At 37.6% G+C, this 20,261-nt stretch overlaps 1 protein-coding gene across 1 annotated transcript in view; it reads right to left on the minus strand.

Moving 5' to 3' along the window:
- Positions 1-20,261, minus strand: part of ME1 (malic enzyme 1, NADP(+)-dependent, cytosolic) — a 141,275-nt gene that overhangs the window by 8,827 nt on the left and 112,187 nt on the right. Inside the window, exons 8-10 of the mRNA XM_015570285.1 lie at positions 7,674-7,779; positions 5,805-5,947; positions 519-692 (exon numbers count right to left, since the gene is read on the minus strand). Coding sequence (XP_015425771.1) covers positions 519-692; positions 5,805-5,947; positions 7,674-7,779 — 423 coding nt within the window. The remainder of the gene's footprint in view (positions 1-518; positions 693-5,804; positions 5,948-7,673; positions 7,780-20,261) is intronic.

Here is a 20,261-nt window from a genome sequence, read left to right on the forward strand (position 1 = left end):
TTTTTTTTTAATGTAATTTGATTAATTTGGGAGGAAGGGAGAGGGAGAGAAAGAGAAACATCCATGATGACAGCTTGATCAGCTGCCTCCTGCATGCCCCCTGTGGGGACTGAGCCCGCAACCAGGGCATGTGCCATGACCAGGAATTGAACTGTGGACCTCATGGTTCATAGGTTGATGCTCAACCACTGAGCAACACCAGCTGGGCTGGAAACAAAATTTTTAATTGTCTCACTACTGTCACAAAATTTGAAAGTATAAAGATAAAAAAGGGTTTCATTTAAGAAATCAGAACACAATTTTGTGGGGTTTTTGCTGGCTACTAAAGAACAATCTTTTACAAATGACTCAGTATGAGCCTGCTACCTGCCCCTTATTCTCTCTCCACTGGGAAAGATTTTCTCTCCTTCAGCTATACCTTCTAGGGAGTGAGCTGAGATTGTACTAGATAAAGACAACTACATGAAGGTCCTTTGGTATTTTATAGCCTGAGAGAACTTAAGAGTATTTTACAGTACCTCAGCAGTCGTGAGAAAAACCTTGTCTGTGATATGCCTCAATCCACACGCCACAACACCAAGGGCAACTCCAGGAAACACATAGGAGTTGTTGCCTTGGCCAGGATACAGGGTCCGACCATCAGGAAGAGTGACTGGATCAAAAGGACTGCCACTGGCAAAAATCGCACGCCCCTACAACACAGACACACAACTGTAAAAAGAAGCAAGCTATCTTAACGCAAATGTATCACAGCAGGACTCTCCCACTGAGCATTTAAAAAGAATTTTAATTTTTCATCCCTAATAAGTCTGGGCAAATTGTTATGGTGTTGGCAATAAGTTCTTGAGTGGGTGATTATGACCGCTCTCTATCTTACTCTCCACTCCTAGAAGTGCACAGATACCCGAAAGCCTGGTGCCACTCTGCAGTGGTCCAACCTACAGCCCTGTCAACTATCTCTAATGGGCTTCCAATTATAGACTGCTGAAGATAAAAATGATACACTAATAGTGGAGTATTGGAAAGAATGACATTCTAGGTTAGAGTTTAGGGATCAACACGTTTCAACATAATCACGAGGACAAATTTTATATATTTCTACGCTGTGAAGAATTACATGAAAAATCATATAGGAAATAAACCTATTAGAGCAAGTGGGATTAGCAAATAAGATTAAATTATCAATAACTGTCAAAGACTGTCTTTATTTTTTCCTAGATTCATATTTTGTCACAATGTTTTGGAGGAACTTCGTGTATTACATGCGTTAAGATGGCATTAACTTGGGCCTGTTGGATGCCGCATTCCATACTGCTGACAGAAAGGGAAGCATCTGTCTGATCTGTGAAGGGAGGGTGGAGACGTCCTTAAAAGCAGTAAGGCTTCTAAGACAGGAATAGGGAACCTTGGACAAATAAAGCATCACATCTGAGAAATGCACTGGGAAAGTCTAAAGTCCCAAATCCCCAAAGCATAGTTTAAATGATGATAAACTGAATTAGAACTTGCATCCCTCTCACAGCTAGAGCAGCGACTTTCGGCCTTTTCATCTCATGGCACACAGAAACTGATTACTAAAATTCTGTAGCACACCCAAAAATATCTGATTTTTTTTGCCAATCTGACAAAAAATAGGTTTGATTTTTATTAATTTATCAAAAAATAGTAATAGTAATTTTTACTCCAAAGTGACTTTGTGTCCATGGATTATGCATATACTCATATAAGTTCTTTGGTTAAAAAACCAAGTGCTCATACTTGTATATAAAGATTTCTGGTACCAAGAATTAACCAATTAGCTTTATTATGCAACATGACCAATAAGATGCAACTATATTATATGATTTATATATTTATGGTTCAAGACAGGGCATTCACACTGGATGGCTATTATTGTGTTGGCTGTTGACATTTTTTTTCATTTGACAATCTAAGACAAAAGAGGTCAGTGCCCTTGACTAACTAGTCAGGTAGTGCATATTTTAAAAAATTTTTCATTGAATTTACTAGGGTAACATTGGTTGATACAATCACAGTGGGGCCTTGACTTATGAGTGTCCCGACTAACGAGTTTTTTGAGATACCAGCTGTCTCTCGGCTGATTTTTTGCATTGAGTTGATAGAGTAATTTGAGTTAACGTGCTCCTTAACGAGCTCCTTAACCAGCTCGGTCTCGGAACGAATTAAACTCGTAAGTCAAGGCCCCACTGTATATAGGTTTCAGGTGTACAATTCTATAATACAATGTTTGTATATTGTGTTGTGTGTTCACCATCCCGTCAAGTCTCCTTCCGTCACCATTTATCCCGACTAGATCCTCTTCTACCTCCCCATACCTCCTTTCCCTCTGTAATCACCATACTGTCGTCTGTGTCCGTGAGTTATTTTTGTTTTGTTTTTTTTTGGTTTGTTTTTCTTAATCCTTTCATCTGACAGCTGTCAGTTTGTTCTCTAGGTATTGCATGTTTTAAAAATTCTTGTGGCATACCAGTTGAAAGTCGCTGATCTAGAGTCTAAACCCATTATGATATTAATAATATGAACTTATTCATTTTAACCAATTTCAGAGAATATCTTATGTATAAAGTTAAAATTGTATAATGATTCAACCTATTCAGGATATAAAAAGATGAAAACAGATGAGAAAGAAAATGAAAATTCTCAGTAGGTGTCTGTAAGACACTATTATGTGTTACACAAGATTAGGTTATACTTTTAGACAAATCTGATACCTTCAGTCTGTTTAGCAGATAAAATATTTTATTACAAGTAACTTTCTAATGTAACTAAATTAAGATTTGATATATATTAAATAAACATTTGTATATACTACTTGGCATGTACATACACCTTTGAAAATTTATAAGAAGAGACCTTCAATATTGCATTTATTCTTGTTTAACCTCCTTCACTCCCTCTCCTCCTGCCCATTGTTCTATAATTGTCATATTTTATGGAGGAATGGCAGTAAGTAAATAATAGCTAGATAAGTATTCTCATATACATGAAATGCTAAATGGAGAAGGAAATCTCTCCATACCACTTTTGGTATAGTTTTTCTAGGTTCAATAATTTTTTTGCATTTTGCATTTCTAAATTTTCTTAGCAACTTCCCCTGTGCCTGCAGCTGCGGAGACTCACACGCAGCCACAGGCAGATCTTTCTTGTTCTGTAATCCTTTGGCTGAGGCAGTGCTTACCTTTTCAGCCTCAAGTGACTTTCAATTTTATGTATAAGGACACAGGACATTAAGCAAGATCCTACGGAGAGTTTAGGCCATTTGCATCAAATGTATTCAAACTTAAAAACACAAGTATATAAATTTAGGTAATTTTGATTGACTATCACAGCTGAGTCTATCAACTCTTGAGGACTATGAAATATCCAAAGCAAAATGATTACTTAAACATTTAATGTGCCTGCAATGTACAATGCTAAAATTTTGTTATTGCTCAGAGAGCTTTTTCCTCCTTTAAGGATTTAAGAACTACTGATGAGTCAAATTCCCCACTCTAGAGATGAGATAAAAATTTAATTACTGAGGACATTGATGCCATCCCAAATAAGAGAGATAAACAATGCAGTAGCTCCTGCCAACATTTCATCAATTCTAGTCATAAGCATTAAGGACATAATATTAAAGAAGTGGGGCATCAAAGTCTGGTTTGTGCAGCGGCATAACTTTGTGTCATGTTGACCTTTTCTAGTTCATTTTGGATTTATTTCCAAAATAAAAGTTTTAGACATCTGTGACTCAATCCTTATTTTGTTTTAAAGACCTTTCAAACATTTGAAGGGAAGAAGGCCCTTGTCAACATATCAGTTAAATATACAGGAAGTCACAAAAAAGTATACACACAATGTCTGTAAATTCTATTACATGTTGAAAATAAAATGTATTTTAATAGACTGCCTTTATAATTATTCAAAGTGTGTAAACATTTTTTGAAACACCCTATACAGGGTCAGGCAAAAGTAGGTATACAGCTGTCCATATGGAAAATAATACAATAATCTATCTATATATAAAATCCTAAGTGACTGTTACAACCAGTCGACCGAACAACCAGTCAACCAGTCGTCATGCTGTGCACTGACCACCAGGGGGCAGACACTCAATGCAGGAGTTGAACCTTGCGTGGTTTTTATCCCTGGCCGGCCGGCAGGCCCCGATCAACCCCGATCAGGACTGGGCAAGGGACCCCACCTGTGTATGAATTCATGTACCAGGCCTCTAGTCTACACTAATAAAAGAGAAAAATGGTAATTGCCGTACGACGCTATACTTTTCATTGGCTAATCACGGCTATATGCAAATTAACTTCCAACAAGATGGCGGTTAATTTGCATATGTAGGCACAAGGCAGGGAGGCGAAAGGGAAAGCAGGAAGAAGCCCCCTGCCACTGACAGTGATCGGAAACCCAGGGGGGAGCCTTTGCCCTGCCCCCAGCCATGATCGGAGAATCAGGTGCCTTTTCCGCCCTGGCCAGTGATAGCAGGAAGTAGGGGTGGAGCCAGCGATGGGAGCTGGGCATGGTCGAAGCTGGCAGTCCCAGGAGCTAGGGGTCCCTTGCCTGGGCCTAAAGCGAAGCCCACGATCGCAGGGCCGCTGCAGCTGCGGGTCCCTGCTGCCCGGGCCGGACGCCTCGGCCAGAGGCGTTAAGCCTGGGCAGGGGTGGAGCCTGCAACCGTGGGGAGCTGGGGGTCCCCTGCCCAGGCCTAATGTCTTGGCCAGAGGCGTTAGGCCTGGGCAGGGGCAGAGCCAGCAATCGGAGGGGTCTGGGGGGCCCCTGATAATAACATGTGACAGTGTCTGATCCACAGGAAGTAGTCATTAAACATAATTTCCTTCCCTACTCTGTTTCCTCACCCATATAATAGAGTTGTTTCTACCTTCCTCATCTTCTGGCTGGGCTGCATGAGGCGTGTATAGAGGGAGGGGAAAAAGTGGGTTAATAATAGTAAATAATACAATAAAAAATAAATAGATAATACAAGAATAAACTCTGTTTCGCATACTCACAACTATAAACCTAATTTTGCCCCACCCTGTATATTAAAACAAAGATAGCATAAATAAGTCACTTTGGAGAAATAGTAAAGGACTGAAGCTTTGAGGACGCCTGCCCCAGCCTGGCTGGATGTCAGAATGCTGCCCAGATACTCCACCCACAGCATCAAAACCCAAACCCAGGGTTAGCAAAGCAAAAATAAGACTGTGGTTTGCATACTGTGTGCTTCAGTGTTTCAGAATAGCTAGTTAAAAGTTATTTTAATAAGCATCTAGAATCAAGCTTTTTCCTTTTTAACTTTTATGTTTTAACCTTAGATAATTCTAAATCATGAGGAAAATTATCAACAAAACATTACCAAGTTTATTTTGTTTTATTGAAGAAGAGGATTTTTACAACAACATTCTAGGCCAGCCGTGGGCAAACTACGGCCCGCGGGCCACATCCGGCCCGTTTAAAAAGAAAAAAACTAAAAAAAAAAAAAAAGACCGTACCCTTTTATGTAATGATGTTTACTTTGAATTTATATTAGGTCACACACACACTCCATCCATGCTTTTGTTCCGGCCCTCCGGTCCAGTTTAAGAACCCATTGTGGCCCTCGAGTCAAAAAGTTTGCCCACCCCTGTTCTAGAATACGGTTCTTATCCCTTCTGACCTGTTCACTATTTTTTTTCAATCTTGTTTGCGTAATTTTAAAAAGTTAAGTGGTAAGCTCCGTTGATATCCTCAGCTTCCCTATAATGAATCAAAATTTGATAATTAAAATATCAGTTATGCTTTTGCTTTACCTGGGTTGCTTTATAACACTGCTCTGCAGTACATTCTGCTTTGCTGGTTGGATTACTCAAAGCAAAAATAATAGGCCGTTCATTGAAGGCAGCCATGTCTTTGAGGATTTGTTCCGAGAATGCCCCACTAATTGCGGCAGCTCCTAAAATAGAAATGAGAAACCAGTGAATAGGACTATCATTGGTTAATGAATCCAAGAAGCCCATGCCCAAGCAACAATGAAAAGTCAGGTCATTTTCTAACAGATGCTAAACAAGTTTAGTATCAAAGTGACAAAAAGGTAAGTTTATTAATGTCAATAGCCTTTAGGGTTATAAATCTACAAGTGTCTAAAAAATCACAACTATAACACTTGACTCGTAAATACATTGAGCTGGTGACTAATCATTAGGAATTTTGATTACAGGTACTTATAACAGGACATTAAAATGTGTCCAATATGACCCTGGCCTGGTAGTTCAGTTGGTTAGGCAGTGGTCGGCAAACTCATTAGTCAACAGAGCCAAATATCAACAGTACAACGACTGATATTTCTTTTGAGAGCCAAATTTGTTAAACTTAAACTATATAGGTAGGTACATTGTTATTAATTAGGGTACTCCTAAGGCTTAGGAAGAGCCACACTCAAGGGGCCGAAGAGCCGCATGTGGCTCGCAAGCCACAGTTGGCTGACCACTGGTAGGGCATCATCCCAATATGTCAAGGTTGCGGGTTTGATCCCCAGTCAGGGCACATACAAGAATCAAACAACACATAAATAAGTGGAACAAGACATCTCTCTTTCTCTCTCTCTCAAATCAATAAGTAAAAAATTTAAAAAATTTGTACAATATGTATTATCTCTCTATAAGAAATACATGAGTATATTTCAGTCTCTAGGGCTATCAAGTAATTGTGTTTTATAAACCAACGCTAACATTTAAGACAATCATCCAATTTAATTAAAAACTGAGGTACGATGTGTTTCAAGTTTAACAGAGAATGAAGCAATTTGCATAATGGAAATGAAAAAAAAAAGGCAATTCCTGATAGACGATATTTTATAAAAAACAACAATAAAGGCTTCCTACAGTTGCAGGCATGGAGTATTTGTTTTTATTATGGTTATCAACATTATTCTCAATATTGTCATCTGCTTCATAAGAGCTTCTAGGAATGGAGTATGATACAAAGTAAGGGCTGACATCATATACACACAAAATAAGAGCTTAAATTTCATGGTTTTCTTTGCGTTTTTTTCAACCACATTAACCTTGGCCATAATAAACATTTCACAGTGCACATGCCATGTTAAACTACTGTGCTAAGTGCTATGAGCAATACAAAGATATGTGAAATATGGTCCCTGTCTTCAAGGAAGTCCAGTTCAGTGTTTCTCAACTCTGGCAATATTAACAGTTTGGGTTGGATAATTCCTTGTTGTGGGAGGCTTTCCTGTGCATTCCTTGTCTCTACTCACTAGATGTCAGTAGCCCTGACCCCACCCCCCATCTCCTCCCAGTTGTTACAACCAAAAGTATCTCCAGGCATTGTCAAATGTTTCCATGGGGACCAACTCCATCCCATTGAGAGCCACTGTCTATGGGAGCAATCACACTTGGAAAAGTGCTGAATGTGCCAGGTACTAACAGGCTGACAGAGTTGGCAGAGGGGGCCACACACTTCAACCGGGATCAGTAAGGTCAAGAAGACAGCAAATCTAGGTGTCCATGGGGTGCCGTAGCTTCAGTGAACGTATAATTTCGTTTGTCAATTCCAAAGGTTAGAATTTCAAAAAGCTAAACTATGCCTCATAGATCAGTAGTTAAGAAAAGGAATCAGGTGAAAATGGGGTCAGTTGGGGTTTATGTGAGGAGGGAAAAGTTTACCTATGAGAGCAGTTGGTTTTATTTCTTGAACAATGTCTGCTAGGTTTTTCATTTCTTCATGTTCATGAGCAAATTCCTCTTTTTCTTTTGTTAAGGCAGCACGCCCCTAAGTAAAGCAAAGAGGAAGAAATGATAAATCTGCCAAACATATGGGAATCAAAGAAACTTCAGAATATTAACCATATTGCCAGTATTTATGCTTAACATTTTTATGTTACAGCTATTCTTAAACTCTCTTCTCCAATGATCAGAGTATCATTTCACTCATTCTTTTAAGAAATATTTATGTCTCAGACGATATTCTGGCAATGGGGATATAACAGTGAACTAAATAAAGTCTTTCCCTTATTTATCTAGTTTTTAATATTAAAATTCCTAATCCTACAGACATCTGTGAGAAACTGACAATAACAAATGGTAATGCAAAATGTCATTTAAATAAAGATACTGTTACTAAACGTTATTTGTTTGAATACAGCAGTGTCTCAGAATGTAGATCTGGCTGTATCTGTAGCACTAACAATTTATATACCATTGATTAAGAATGGAACTGATGCCATATTTATACCATAGTTTCATTTTCTGAATAAGTCTTAGCTTTATATGTGTTTATTTGCAATGTTTTGATTATGAATGTGCCATGTCTTGTCTTGAAAACATCTAATTATAATATTCCAGTTGCAAATATGTAAGATGTTGATTATATAATAAACCCCTGCCTAACTTTATTTATTTTTCTTTATTAAGGTATTATATATGTGTCCTTAACCCCCCACTGCCCCCTATCTCTCTACTTATGCCCTCACCCCCCTGGTGCCAACCCCTGCCTAACTTTTTATGGCACTTTATGACTTATAAGTTATTTTCACATATCTCATTTGATCCCCTCAACAATTTTAAAAAGTAGAACAAGTATAATTAGAGTTATTTTGCAAAGAAAATAGAGGCTTTAGATGTTAAACAACTTGCCTAAGGGAGGTAATGGAATTCAGCTTTTCTAATAATACACACAAGTATAGCTTTGGAGAAAAAGGTTTACACGCAGTATATCACACATCATTTTCAAATTGTTAATCCTAAAGATAGTACACTTTTCTTGCTTAAAAAGGTTATAATTTTATTTGTGTGTGTTTTTAAAGTAATATATGTGAATTATAGTTTGAAACGTGTTTCATCTGTAAAATAAGGACAGTAAGAAACCTCATCAGATTGTTTGTGGATTACATTAAATGATATATCTAGAGCATTTGGGACTGTGCCTGATTTTTTTAAAATATATTTTATTAATTTTTCACAGAGAGGAAGGGAGAGGGATAGAGAGTTAGAAACATTGATGAGAGAGAAACATCGATCAGCTGCCTCCTTCACACCCCTACTGGGGATGTGCCCACAACCAAGGTACATGCCCTTGACCAGAATCGAACCTGGGACCCTTCAGTCCGCAGGCCGACGCTCTATCCACTGAACCAAACCGGTTAGGTCTGTGCCTGATTTTTAACAGGATTTGAATGTTAGTTATAATTAAAATTATTGTGAATAGGAAATAATCCTAGTGTTTATAATTTTGGTACATTTTCTTGTAGTCTACTGAAAAGTTCTATTTCTCTAGCACCGTTTTCTATTATGAGCACGACAGTAAAGCAAACAGCTTCCTAAGAACAGAATTCACCATTAGTCATTTCTGGGTTCTAAAAGGTTATTATCTCAGCTTTTCTTTCTTACACAACAAAATATACTACATCTGAGACATTGTGAAAAATAATCTTATTTAACACTAACTCAAAAAGATATATAAGACACGGAAGCAACCTAAGAGTCCATTGATGGACTAATGGATGATGGAAATATGGTATCTACTATGGAATATTAGTCATGAAAAAAGGAAAATTTGCCATTTGTGACAACATGTATGGACCTTGAGGGTATTATGCTAACTGAAACAAGTCAGACAGAAAAATACAAATACTGTCTGATCTCACTTATAAGTGGAATCTAAAAAAACAAAACTAAACGAAAAAGACAAACAAACAAACAAACAAACAAAAAAAACCCTACTGCCCTAGCTGGTTTGGCTCAGTGGATAGAGTGTCAGTTTGCAGACCGAAGGGTCCCAAGTTCGATTCTAGTCAAGGGCACATCTCCAGTAAGGGGCATGCAGGAGGCAGCTGATGGGTGATTCTCTCTCATCATTGATGTTTCTCTCTCTCTCCCTCTCTCTCTTCCTCCCTCTTCTGCCTTCAGACTCTGACTGGACCTTAAACTATCAGTTCTACAAATAAAAAAATAAAACCCTCTAATTCATAGATACAGAGAACAGACTGGTGGTTGCCAAAGGTGGGGGGTAGGGAATGGGCAAATGGGTGTAAAAAAATTACAAACTTTCAATTATGAAATAATTAAGTCCTGGGAATATAATATATAAATTGCATTATCACTATAGTTAATAATACCGTATTGTACACTTGAAAGTTGCTAAAAGAATAGATATTAACAAAAGTTCTCACCATAAGAAAAAATTTTGAACTGTGTGGTGATGGATGTTAGCCACATTACTGTGATGATCTTTTCACAATATAAACAAATACTGAAGCATTATGTTGTATACCTGAAACTAATATAATGTCATATGTCAATTATATCTCAATTTTTTAAAATACTTTTTAATTCATTCAGAGTAAAATTTGAAGCTTCTTGTTTCATATTTATTCCAGGAGAGAATGTTCTAGTTTCTAGTAATACTAAGTTGAATTTCATTAGTCCATATTCTGTTCATCATACTTATTACAAAAAATATAGTCAAAAGAATCATACAAATTCAGTTCCCACTTTCATCAGGAAGCATCACCTTAACCCATCTATTATCACAGCCTTTTTAGAATTAGTCATAAGTCTAACAACAAAGAGTTATGTAAAGATGATCTGATTTTGTGAATAAACACTATATATTCTCAAACAGTTCTTTTGAATTACTACAAGAAAATTTTACAATAATGAAATCTTACAATTATCACTAAATTGCAGTATTGGAGGTACCCCCATACTCGCCTGGTATCTCCATCCCTCACCTTTCTTAGCTTCACTACTGGGAAATCTATTTCACTTACATATCTCAATCACAAATTAATTATCATCCTAAGATATGGCTAGACTTAACGATAATCTATTAGTCACAAATAAGGAAACAGAAGTATTTGGGTTGCTATAAAATTCCCCCCAGATATTTTGATAATTCAGACTCTGATTTAGGCCCCAATTCCTCTTCATCCCTTTTCTGTACCAATTGTCTTTGTAATGTACTTCATACGTCCTTTCACCCAACGCAGAGTACGCTTTCCTGCCCCTTTGTCTTTGGATGTAAACATGTGGCTTGCTTTGATCAATAAAATATGAGCAGAAATGAAAGAGAGCCAGTTCCAAGCTTAGGCCTTAAGAGGAACTGTTGGTACTACTTGCTCTCTTGTGCCTTTGCCGTCCTTTTAAAAAGTGCATAACCTGCTTGCTTGCTGGTCCAAGGAGGATGACAGCTTTGTGAAGCAGACCGGACCCAACCTGCAGCTTAGAGTCACCCAGCCAACATCCTCCGAGCTACCCTATCTGACTGACAGGTGTGTGAGAAATAAGTAATTATCACTGTATGTCACTTTTGATAACACAATATCTAACAGATACAGGGGGAGACTTTTATTTTGGTTATATATTCCACCATTTGTTTTACTCAGTGTTGTTCCTATCTGTTGCTTTGGGAAGAAGAGGTCCCTTTCTCTGAAATAATTTGATAAAAAGGATGCTTTTGCAATCTATGTGCTACCTCAATGCCCTTATTACTGCTTAGATACTTGGCAAAAAAAAAATAGTCCTGCATTATTAGAAAGAAAAGAGAAAGTCTGGTCATGATTAGGAATATCAATTTGAAACCACTTGAAAGGGACAGTATTTAAATTATTTCTGAACTATTTCTGGAAGTAGTATATGACTTCTTGAAAATTCATGACTATTTTCATTCTCATAACAATGAAATTTCTAAGACAGGTACTAAATAAAGTTGTGGCTTGGGAAGACATATTTCCTGGGAATAATAACTTTCAACATCCAGCATTCTAAACTAAACATGACATATTTTCCCCCAAAAAATGCATATAGTCAATTGCATGTGTAAAGGCAGGAAACTAGACTAACATCTATCTGAGGCTCTACATGGCAAATGCTACAGGATTGCAAATTGCTTCTAGCATGACTTCCTGTGCACTTGAGGCTAAAGGGCTAAACTACAGTCCCCAGACTCTCTTGCAGCTATGGTTTCTGTTTTAAACATAGTGGTCACCAAGCTGATGTACCGTCACAGGACCTTGAAGGAGAAATGAGCATCATGAAGTGGTGGCCACACAGCTCTTCTGGAAGCTTGTGGTGGTGTTTGTTTGTTTGTTTGTTTGTTTTCAGGCAGGTATGGCAGTCTTTAGTGTCTAGTCCATCACAAACAGGGTGCTAAGTAATGGTTGTAAGCAGCTACTATACTGGACACTTTCCTGTTTACGGTAGAGGCATTGAATCTTGAGTGAGAAGCAAGAGTAGCTCCCTTGCTAATGTGCAGATTTGTATGAGAAGAACTTCTCAAAGTTAAGCCTGGTTCTTACTTCTTCAAAGGTTTAGAGAAGTTTTTAAAGACAAGAGAACTTGTGTAATATGTGCTAGGTTCTCTAACAGAGATAATTATTCACCTACTCCAAACCAGCTTTAGTCATCCAATGCAATGTTATACAATCTTGAGGGCTGCTAAGAAAAGTCATCTCTCTCAGAGAAGACTGGATGAATTGCAGGCTTTGCCTATTGGTCTTTTTGGATTATAGTCTAAACTAGAGGCCTGGTGCATGAAATTCGTGCATGGGGGTGGGTGGAGTGTCCCTCAGCCCAGCCTACACCCTCTCCAATCTGGGACCCCTCAGGGTTGCTACAGAATTCCCCCCAGATATTTTGATAATTCAGACTCTGATTTAGGCCCCAATTCCTCTTCATCCCTTTTCTGTGTCAATGTTCTTTGTAATGTACTTCATAGTTCCTTTGACGAAAGGCAGAGTACACTTTCCTGCCTGCAGGGATTGGGCCTAAGTGGGCAGTCAGACATCCCTCTCACAATCCGGGACTGCTGGCTCCCTACTGCTCGCCTGCCTGCCTGCCTTATCACCCCTAACTGCTTCTGCCTGCCAGTCTGATTGCCCCCTAACCCCTCCCCTGCCGGCCTGATTGACGCCTCACTGCTCCCCTGCCATCCTGATCACTCACAACTGCCTTCCCCTGCCAGCCTGATCGCCCACAACTGCCTTCCCCTGCCACAACCTGCCTCCTCTGCTGGGCCCCACCTGTGCTGTGTGTGTGGCCATCTTGTGACGGCCATCTTATGACAATGTTAGGGCGTGATGCATGAGGGCATGATGACCACCTAGGATATTATTAGTATAGATATGTCATATTATTTTTATGGCCAAACAGTGAAACCTTTTTTCATGCTGTGGCAGAGAATCTAATTGTCCATCAATTCACCCTCCACTTTTTGAAAATGAAATGTTTATTTTATTGTGATAAAAACACTTAATATGAAATTTACTCTCTTAATAAATGTTTAAATGTACAACCTCTCTTTGTATTTGGTTTTCATTCTCTCCTTTTTAATAAGATTTCCCAGTTTTAGCCAACCATATGGCTACTCAGGTGGAAACTATATTTCTTAGCTCCTTTCAGCCTGGAGTGGGATGAGACGGAGACTACCTCATTGCCAAAAGGACAGACTGTAAGTTATGTGAGCAACTTCTGTGATGACGTATCTTTAAAAAGGAAGGAGGCATAGTCCCCCAATCCATTCCCCACTCTCTGAAATATAATGAAAAATATTTAATGTGGGTCAAACCCCTAAGTTTCCCTGGAATGCGAAGCAAATCATAAAGAAGATAAACAGTGTCTGAAAATAAAAGACGTATGCTGTTATCATGAGTGTCTTACTGTATCAATAATAGTAATAGCACTGACAGTTCCTACCCACTGAAGCCAGCACTTGGACAGAAGATGCATCTAGTGAGAAACATAAATTACTCACAGCCTCACCCCCAAAGTTTTGATTCTTGGTGGTGACTTAGGAACCCTGAGAGAATTCTGAAAGAAGGCCAGGAATCATGAAATAGTGTTACTTGCATAAGTGATGGGCTTTGCATGCCAAAAAGAAAAATCAAAAGACAAAATAAAGGTCTCCTAAGTATTTTCTATACCATTTCCAAACTTGATGTGATTATCTGGTTTAGATTTTAAAACTTTTGGAAGGTGACTTTCTCTGAATCTAGTAAGCTTAAGGCAATTGCCTTTACCTTTAGATTTCTATTTTATGGACCAATGGCTCATTTTTCTCCTGTTTTCAAAATCTAATTTGGAATCCATATTCTTTATGCCAATCACTTAAGTTGGATATAAGATATAGAAGATTTATTTTCCCTTCATTCTTCCTTTCCAGGATCCTTTTCAGGTCAGCATTTTGCTCTCTTCTGGTAAAGTGCTTGTGGGCACTTATCTCAGAAATCCAAAATTCTAGAGTTTCTTTTTTTTTAAGTCTCCAATTACAACAAATGTATTATGGATAGCTGGGAATTCCTTTTGAAAGTTATTACTTTTTAAGTTCCTCTCTCCCCTCATTTTTTTGGTGCGGATTCATAGTGCAGGATAGAAGACACAATATAACGAATGATTTCCTTTATCAAAAGCACATACCTCTGGGTAAGGGTGAGAAGGATAGGTGGCAAAGAGTGTCAAGATTTTGACTTAGCATTCCTTGACCCAGGGTACGTATAAAAAAAATCAGTTATAGATTGCCTACACATACACACACACACACACACACACACACACACACACACAGGCATAAAAAGAACTCTTCCACGAGTGCCTACCTTGAATCCACGCCTGCTTATGCAATAGGCACCATTTTACTGGCCTATTTTGCTGCCATGTCATTAGTGTATTGAGTTGAATCTGACCCTTCTTTGGATCTGCAGATGGGCCTTCCCAGAGCACTGTCAGTAACACTTCACTACAAGACTTTCAGTGAAGGTATGTTAAAGACCTCAGAGCTGTGTTTCATCATCTCAGGACAGACTTTAAAAAGATAAATGATGTGGAAAAAGTATTTTCCAGGCTAGAGCAAAACAAGGGCTGCAGAATGGTCATAATTTAAGATAAAAGTAGTTGACACCATCAATATTTAATACTGTTAAAATCAATATCCATAATTTCCTAACTGTCTAAAAGACTCACACTCATAATCTTTTGTCTCTGCTCTTTTTAATAAATATGTATACATGGATCATACCCTATATGAATAAGAAAAGAGAGAATAAAAATCAAGTCAGATACTTTCCATCAAGCTTCAAAGTCTCTTAGGAGTTAGAATTTTTTTTAACCATAGTGTATGAAATGTATTAACCATCATTCAAGATGGTAGTAGGATCACGGGCTGAAACTTTGATGATATCCTAGAAGAAAGGATGGACGTACAGCATGGACGTACAGATGAAGCTCTCAGGAAGGAAATAACTGTACTGTCAAAACTACCCTTACAACATATACAATGCCTTAATTCACTATCTCTTTTCATAGGAACCAAACATTTCACTATAAAGCAAAAAAAAAAATTAAATTAACTCAAAACAACTACTTAAAAGAGAACAAAATAAAACTAAAGTAATAAAACTGTAGTCCTATATTGAGTTTTCTGTCTCAGCAGTGATTTGATTCATTGGCGAAAGCAGGAACGTATTTACTGACGGAATACCTGAAGTCTGGACTGGTTTATGGGGTGGCTCCTGTCCCCTCTGAAAGTGCCCCAGATTATCATTATGAAATGCAAGTATCAGTCATGCTGGCATGCTCCCTTTTCATTCCATCACTGTATTTATTCTCTCTCTCTAATTTTTATTTTGGAAGGATTTCTTTTAAACCAACTCTCAGCTTCTTTATATTAAAGTCCATTAATATTACCTGGCTAAATAGATATGTCAATATTTCTTGCTTTGAAATACTAACCTAATGTATTTAAATATTATCAGTGACCATATAATCCATTTTAATCAACTTTATTGATATTGATGAATTATTTAAAATATTGATATTTATAGCATAAACTCATTCCACTGTACATGTGGATAGGAGGTAAATGATAGACAATGCTATAGATATGATGTTGAAAATGAAGAGAGAAAACATGTCAGGATAATAGTTATCTAGTCTGATGATGCTATAACTCCATAAATGAGCTAACCTTACAGTTTACTAGTTTTGGTTTTATGTCTTTAAAGAGTTAAGGAGCCCTGACCGGTTTGGCTCAGTGGATAGAGCATCAGCCTGCGGAGTGAAAGGTCCCAGGTTCAATTCTGGTCAAGGGCATGTACCTTGGTTGAAGGCACATCCCCAGTAGGAGGTGTGCAAGAGACAGCTGACCGATGTTTCTCTCTCATTGATGTTTCTAACTCTCTATCCCTCTCTCTTCCTCTCTGTGAAAAATCAATAAAATATATTTTTTTAAAAAAGAGTTAAGGAGTTTGACTAATAAAAATTTTTATTTAAAACGTTATGATATTTTTATAAAGTACAAACAATTACACTGCAAGTTAATAAAATTAGTAAAACGATTATTATTGGTTCTCAGGAGAGGTTGTAAAAATATTAAGGATAAAGTATAACAAACAAAAAAATCATGTAGGTTTGAAAAAAAATACTTATTTACTAGTTATTCTAAGATTTATTAGTTCCACACAAAAAACTAACATAATTTTGATTTTTAAAAACACAAAAGAAAAAGCAGTTAACTGAAGCTTCTTTTATTTCTGTTATATGAAATACTGCACAAGCTATTAAATATATAACAGCCTTTTAAATGTAACTTTATTTACCTTGGCAAGCGGAATATATGCAGTTCTTTATTTTGGCCAGCAAAAGCATGAAGTAAGAGTGACTGATTATGTCTAGCAACAACTTCACAGTTATTCCAAATATTATAATCCATGGAATTTGAACTCTCAGTTCAGTAAGTCTATGTTAAAATTATTTGAGATGCTAAAATCTATGTATCTTATGAAGATTTCACATATAAAAAAGTCAATAGAAATCACAAAACCACAATTATAGACTTACACTTTTGTTTGGATTCTTGAATGTATTACATCCTTAAGCACAGCATAACTTGTATAGCTTTTTCCATGGCTCCAACTATTTACATGCAGATGATCCCCAAATCTCCATCTTCAGGAGCCCAGACCCTCAACCTGAGCCTTATTCTTTTATCTCCGATTGCCAAGGGGACATCTCTGTCTAACGCCTTTACAGGCAGCTTAACCTTGCTATGTCCAAAACCGATCTCATTCTCTTGCCCTTAAGCTGGTCCATTCTTTATTCCTTTTCTACATATGGCTGCATCACGTCCAAGGACTCCTGCTAGATTCCTCCCTCTATTCTATCCTACTCCTCCCTCCATATTTAATCGGTTCCTATATATGCTAATAATGCTATTTCTCTTTTTTTTTTAAAATTGATTTTAGAGAGAGAGGAAGGGAATCAATCAGCGGTCTTCTACTGCATGAGACAATGCTCAACCAACTGAGCCGCACAGGTCATGGACCTATTTCTTAAATTCCACTGCATCAAACTTTTTCACTCACCCCCGGAGTCACTGCTTTATTTCAGACCCAACTAACTTTTATCAGTATTATTGCAACAGTTTTATAATGTGTTTCCTTCCCTCATTTTCACCTCATTTCAACCCACCCTCCACAATGCCATCAGAGTGACCAGAGGCAAATCTCTGCATACGTTTCTTCAGTTGCTGGAAAATGTTGCCCTTCTGCCTGGAAGGCCATTCATTAATTAATTCATTTATTAAAAAAATACTTATTATCAATTATAGACACTATGTAGGGCTTTGAAGATATAAAGAGATGAAAGACATGATCCCTATTTTCAATCAAGATCTGAAAGTGAACTTGCCCTTCTACTTCTTTTGCCTCAGTTTTAGACAGAAGAAGTTTAAGATGTCTATGGAAACTCCAGATAAACTCCTAATTCTTCCTTTCAAAGTTAGATGAAGAGACATCTTGTCTCGGAATCTTCCTCAGTATTCCTACTAAGCTCTTTAGTGAAGCTGGAAGTGACACCTATGTGCATCTCTGACATCAAGGACGTATTTCTATAACATTTCCATGTAGAATTGTAACTCCTGACTTGTTTGAGTTTTCCCTCCTGGGCTGTGGGCCTCCTGAGATGCAGGGCCTTCTTCTGTCCCCCAAGGCTAATATAATGCCTGATCCATAGGTGATTTCATCAGTAAATATTCTTTCGTGACTATAGTATTTTTCATTCGACCACAGCGTACAATTTTTTATAGTTATACTAATTATTCAAAGAACAGCAATTTTTAAGCCAAGAAATTGAAAATTTTGTTATAAATTTTTATTTTAAACAATTAATTTGCAATTCTAGGAAATTAATAAAATGATTATTATTTGGTTCTCAGAAGATGCTGTCAAAGTGATTTCTATCTTGTTTCATTGCTTTATAGATTTTCATAAAAGAGATATATGTACTGCTATTTGTAATACCTTAAAGAATAACATTTTTGCCGAAACCGGTTTGGCTCAGTGGATAGAGCGTCGGCCTGTGGACTGAAGGGTCCTGGGTTCGATTCCGGTCAAGGGCATGTGCCTTGGTTGCGGGCATACCCCCGGTGGGGGATGTGCAGGAGGCAGTTGATTGATGTTTCTCTCTCATCAATGTTTCTAACTCTCTATCTCTCTCCCTTCCTCTCTGTAAAAAATCAATAAAATTTAAAAAAAAAAAGAATAACATTTTTTAAAAAAGTTATACATATACTTTCTCTTCTGAGGTAAAATCTGTCTGTCTATACTGATTTTTTTTAAAAAAAACTTTTTTCTAGCTTTATCCCTCCTCCCTTTTATTGAACTTATTGTGGTGATACTCGTTAACAAAATTATACAGGTTCAAGTGCATAATTATACAATACATCTGTTCACTCTATTGTGTGTTCACCACCCAAGTCAAGTCTCCATCCCTCACCATTTACACCCCCTTTACCTCCTCCACCCCAACCCTGAAATCACCATAATGCTGTCTGTCCTTGAGTTTTTTCTCTTTTTTTCCTTTTTTGCTCAATCCCTCCACTCCATCCACCCAGCCTCCAGCCCAGATACCTATCAACCTGCTCTCTAACTTTTCTAACTTTAAAGGAATATAATTACTAAGTAGAATTTAGAATATACAAAAAGACATAATATATAGAATATACAGAAATAAAAATAATGTTAGTTTTAAAGTAATATGTATTTGATGCATTTCCTTTTATGACTTTTATATGTAACTCAATTTTTAAACGAAATAGTTATATACAAGATGGTGTTTTCCTTTTTTCACCTAATGTTATATTATAAATCCTTTAATGTTATTTATAAGTCTTTGAGAACAATTTTAAGCTTGTATGTTATACTCATGTGACTATTCCAAAATTTATTGCAAATTATTCTTTATTTAAGTATAACAGATCATTATTATAATTAATGTATGATGAAATGTATCACTATTATCCTATATAATCAAAGGCTAATATGCACATCGACCAAACAGCAGAACGACAAGTCTCTATGACATGCACTGACTACCAGGGGGCAGATGCTTAATGCAGGAGCTGTCCCCTGGTGGTCAGGGTGCTCCCAGAGAGGGAGCACTGCTAAGCTAGAAGCCAGGCTCATGGCTGGCTAGTGCAGCAACAGTGGTGGGAGCCTCTCCAGCCTCTGCGGCAGCACTAAGGATATCCGACTGATGGCTTAGGCCCACTCCCCATAGGGTCATCCCCTGTGGGCCCTGGACTGCGAGAGGGTGCAGTCCGGGCTGAGAGACACCCCCCTCTGAGTGCACAAATTTTGTGCACCGGGCCTCTAGTAAATAATGTTGTGATAACATCTTCATAGAAAACATTATACACATCTCTAACTCTATGGGATAGAGTCTTAGAATGGAAATTATTGGCCTGGCCAGTGTTACTCAGTGGTTGAGCATCCACCCATGAACAGGGGGTCATAGTTAGGGCACATGCCTGGGTTACGGGCTCAATCCCCAGTGGGGGGGGCGTGCAGGAGGCAGCCAATCAATGATTCTCTCTGATCATTGATGTTACTATCCCTCTCTCCCTCTCCCTTCCCCTAAAAACATATTTAGGAAAAGAATGGAAAATATTAGATCAGAAGCATGAACTTTTAAAAGCTCATGATACATATAAAACAGTTTTCCAGAAAGTTTGTACACATTCACATTTGCTTATATATTAAATTACCAAATACACCACTTATGTTTATTTTTAAAATTCATCTTCATGTGGAAATGGGATTTACATTGTTTTTTTCCAGTAGTTTAAGAAAGTATGATTGATGTGCCCAAATGGTATAAGTAATAATGAATGATGTCTTACAACTTTGCAGCAACATGGTTACTTACCTAGTTTTATTTATTTCTACCATGACCCTATGAAGTGGGACTATTATCTCTATTATA

Source organism: Myotis davidii, unplaced genomic scaffold (genome assembly GCF_000327345.1).
Source record: "Myotis davidii unplaced genomic scaffold, ASM32734v1 scaffold185, whole genome shotgun sequence".
NCBI lineage: Eukaryota > Metazoa > Chordata > Mammalia > Chiroptera > Vespertilionidae > Myotis > Myotis davidii.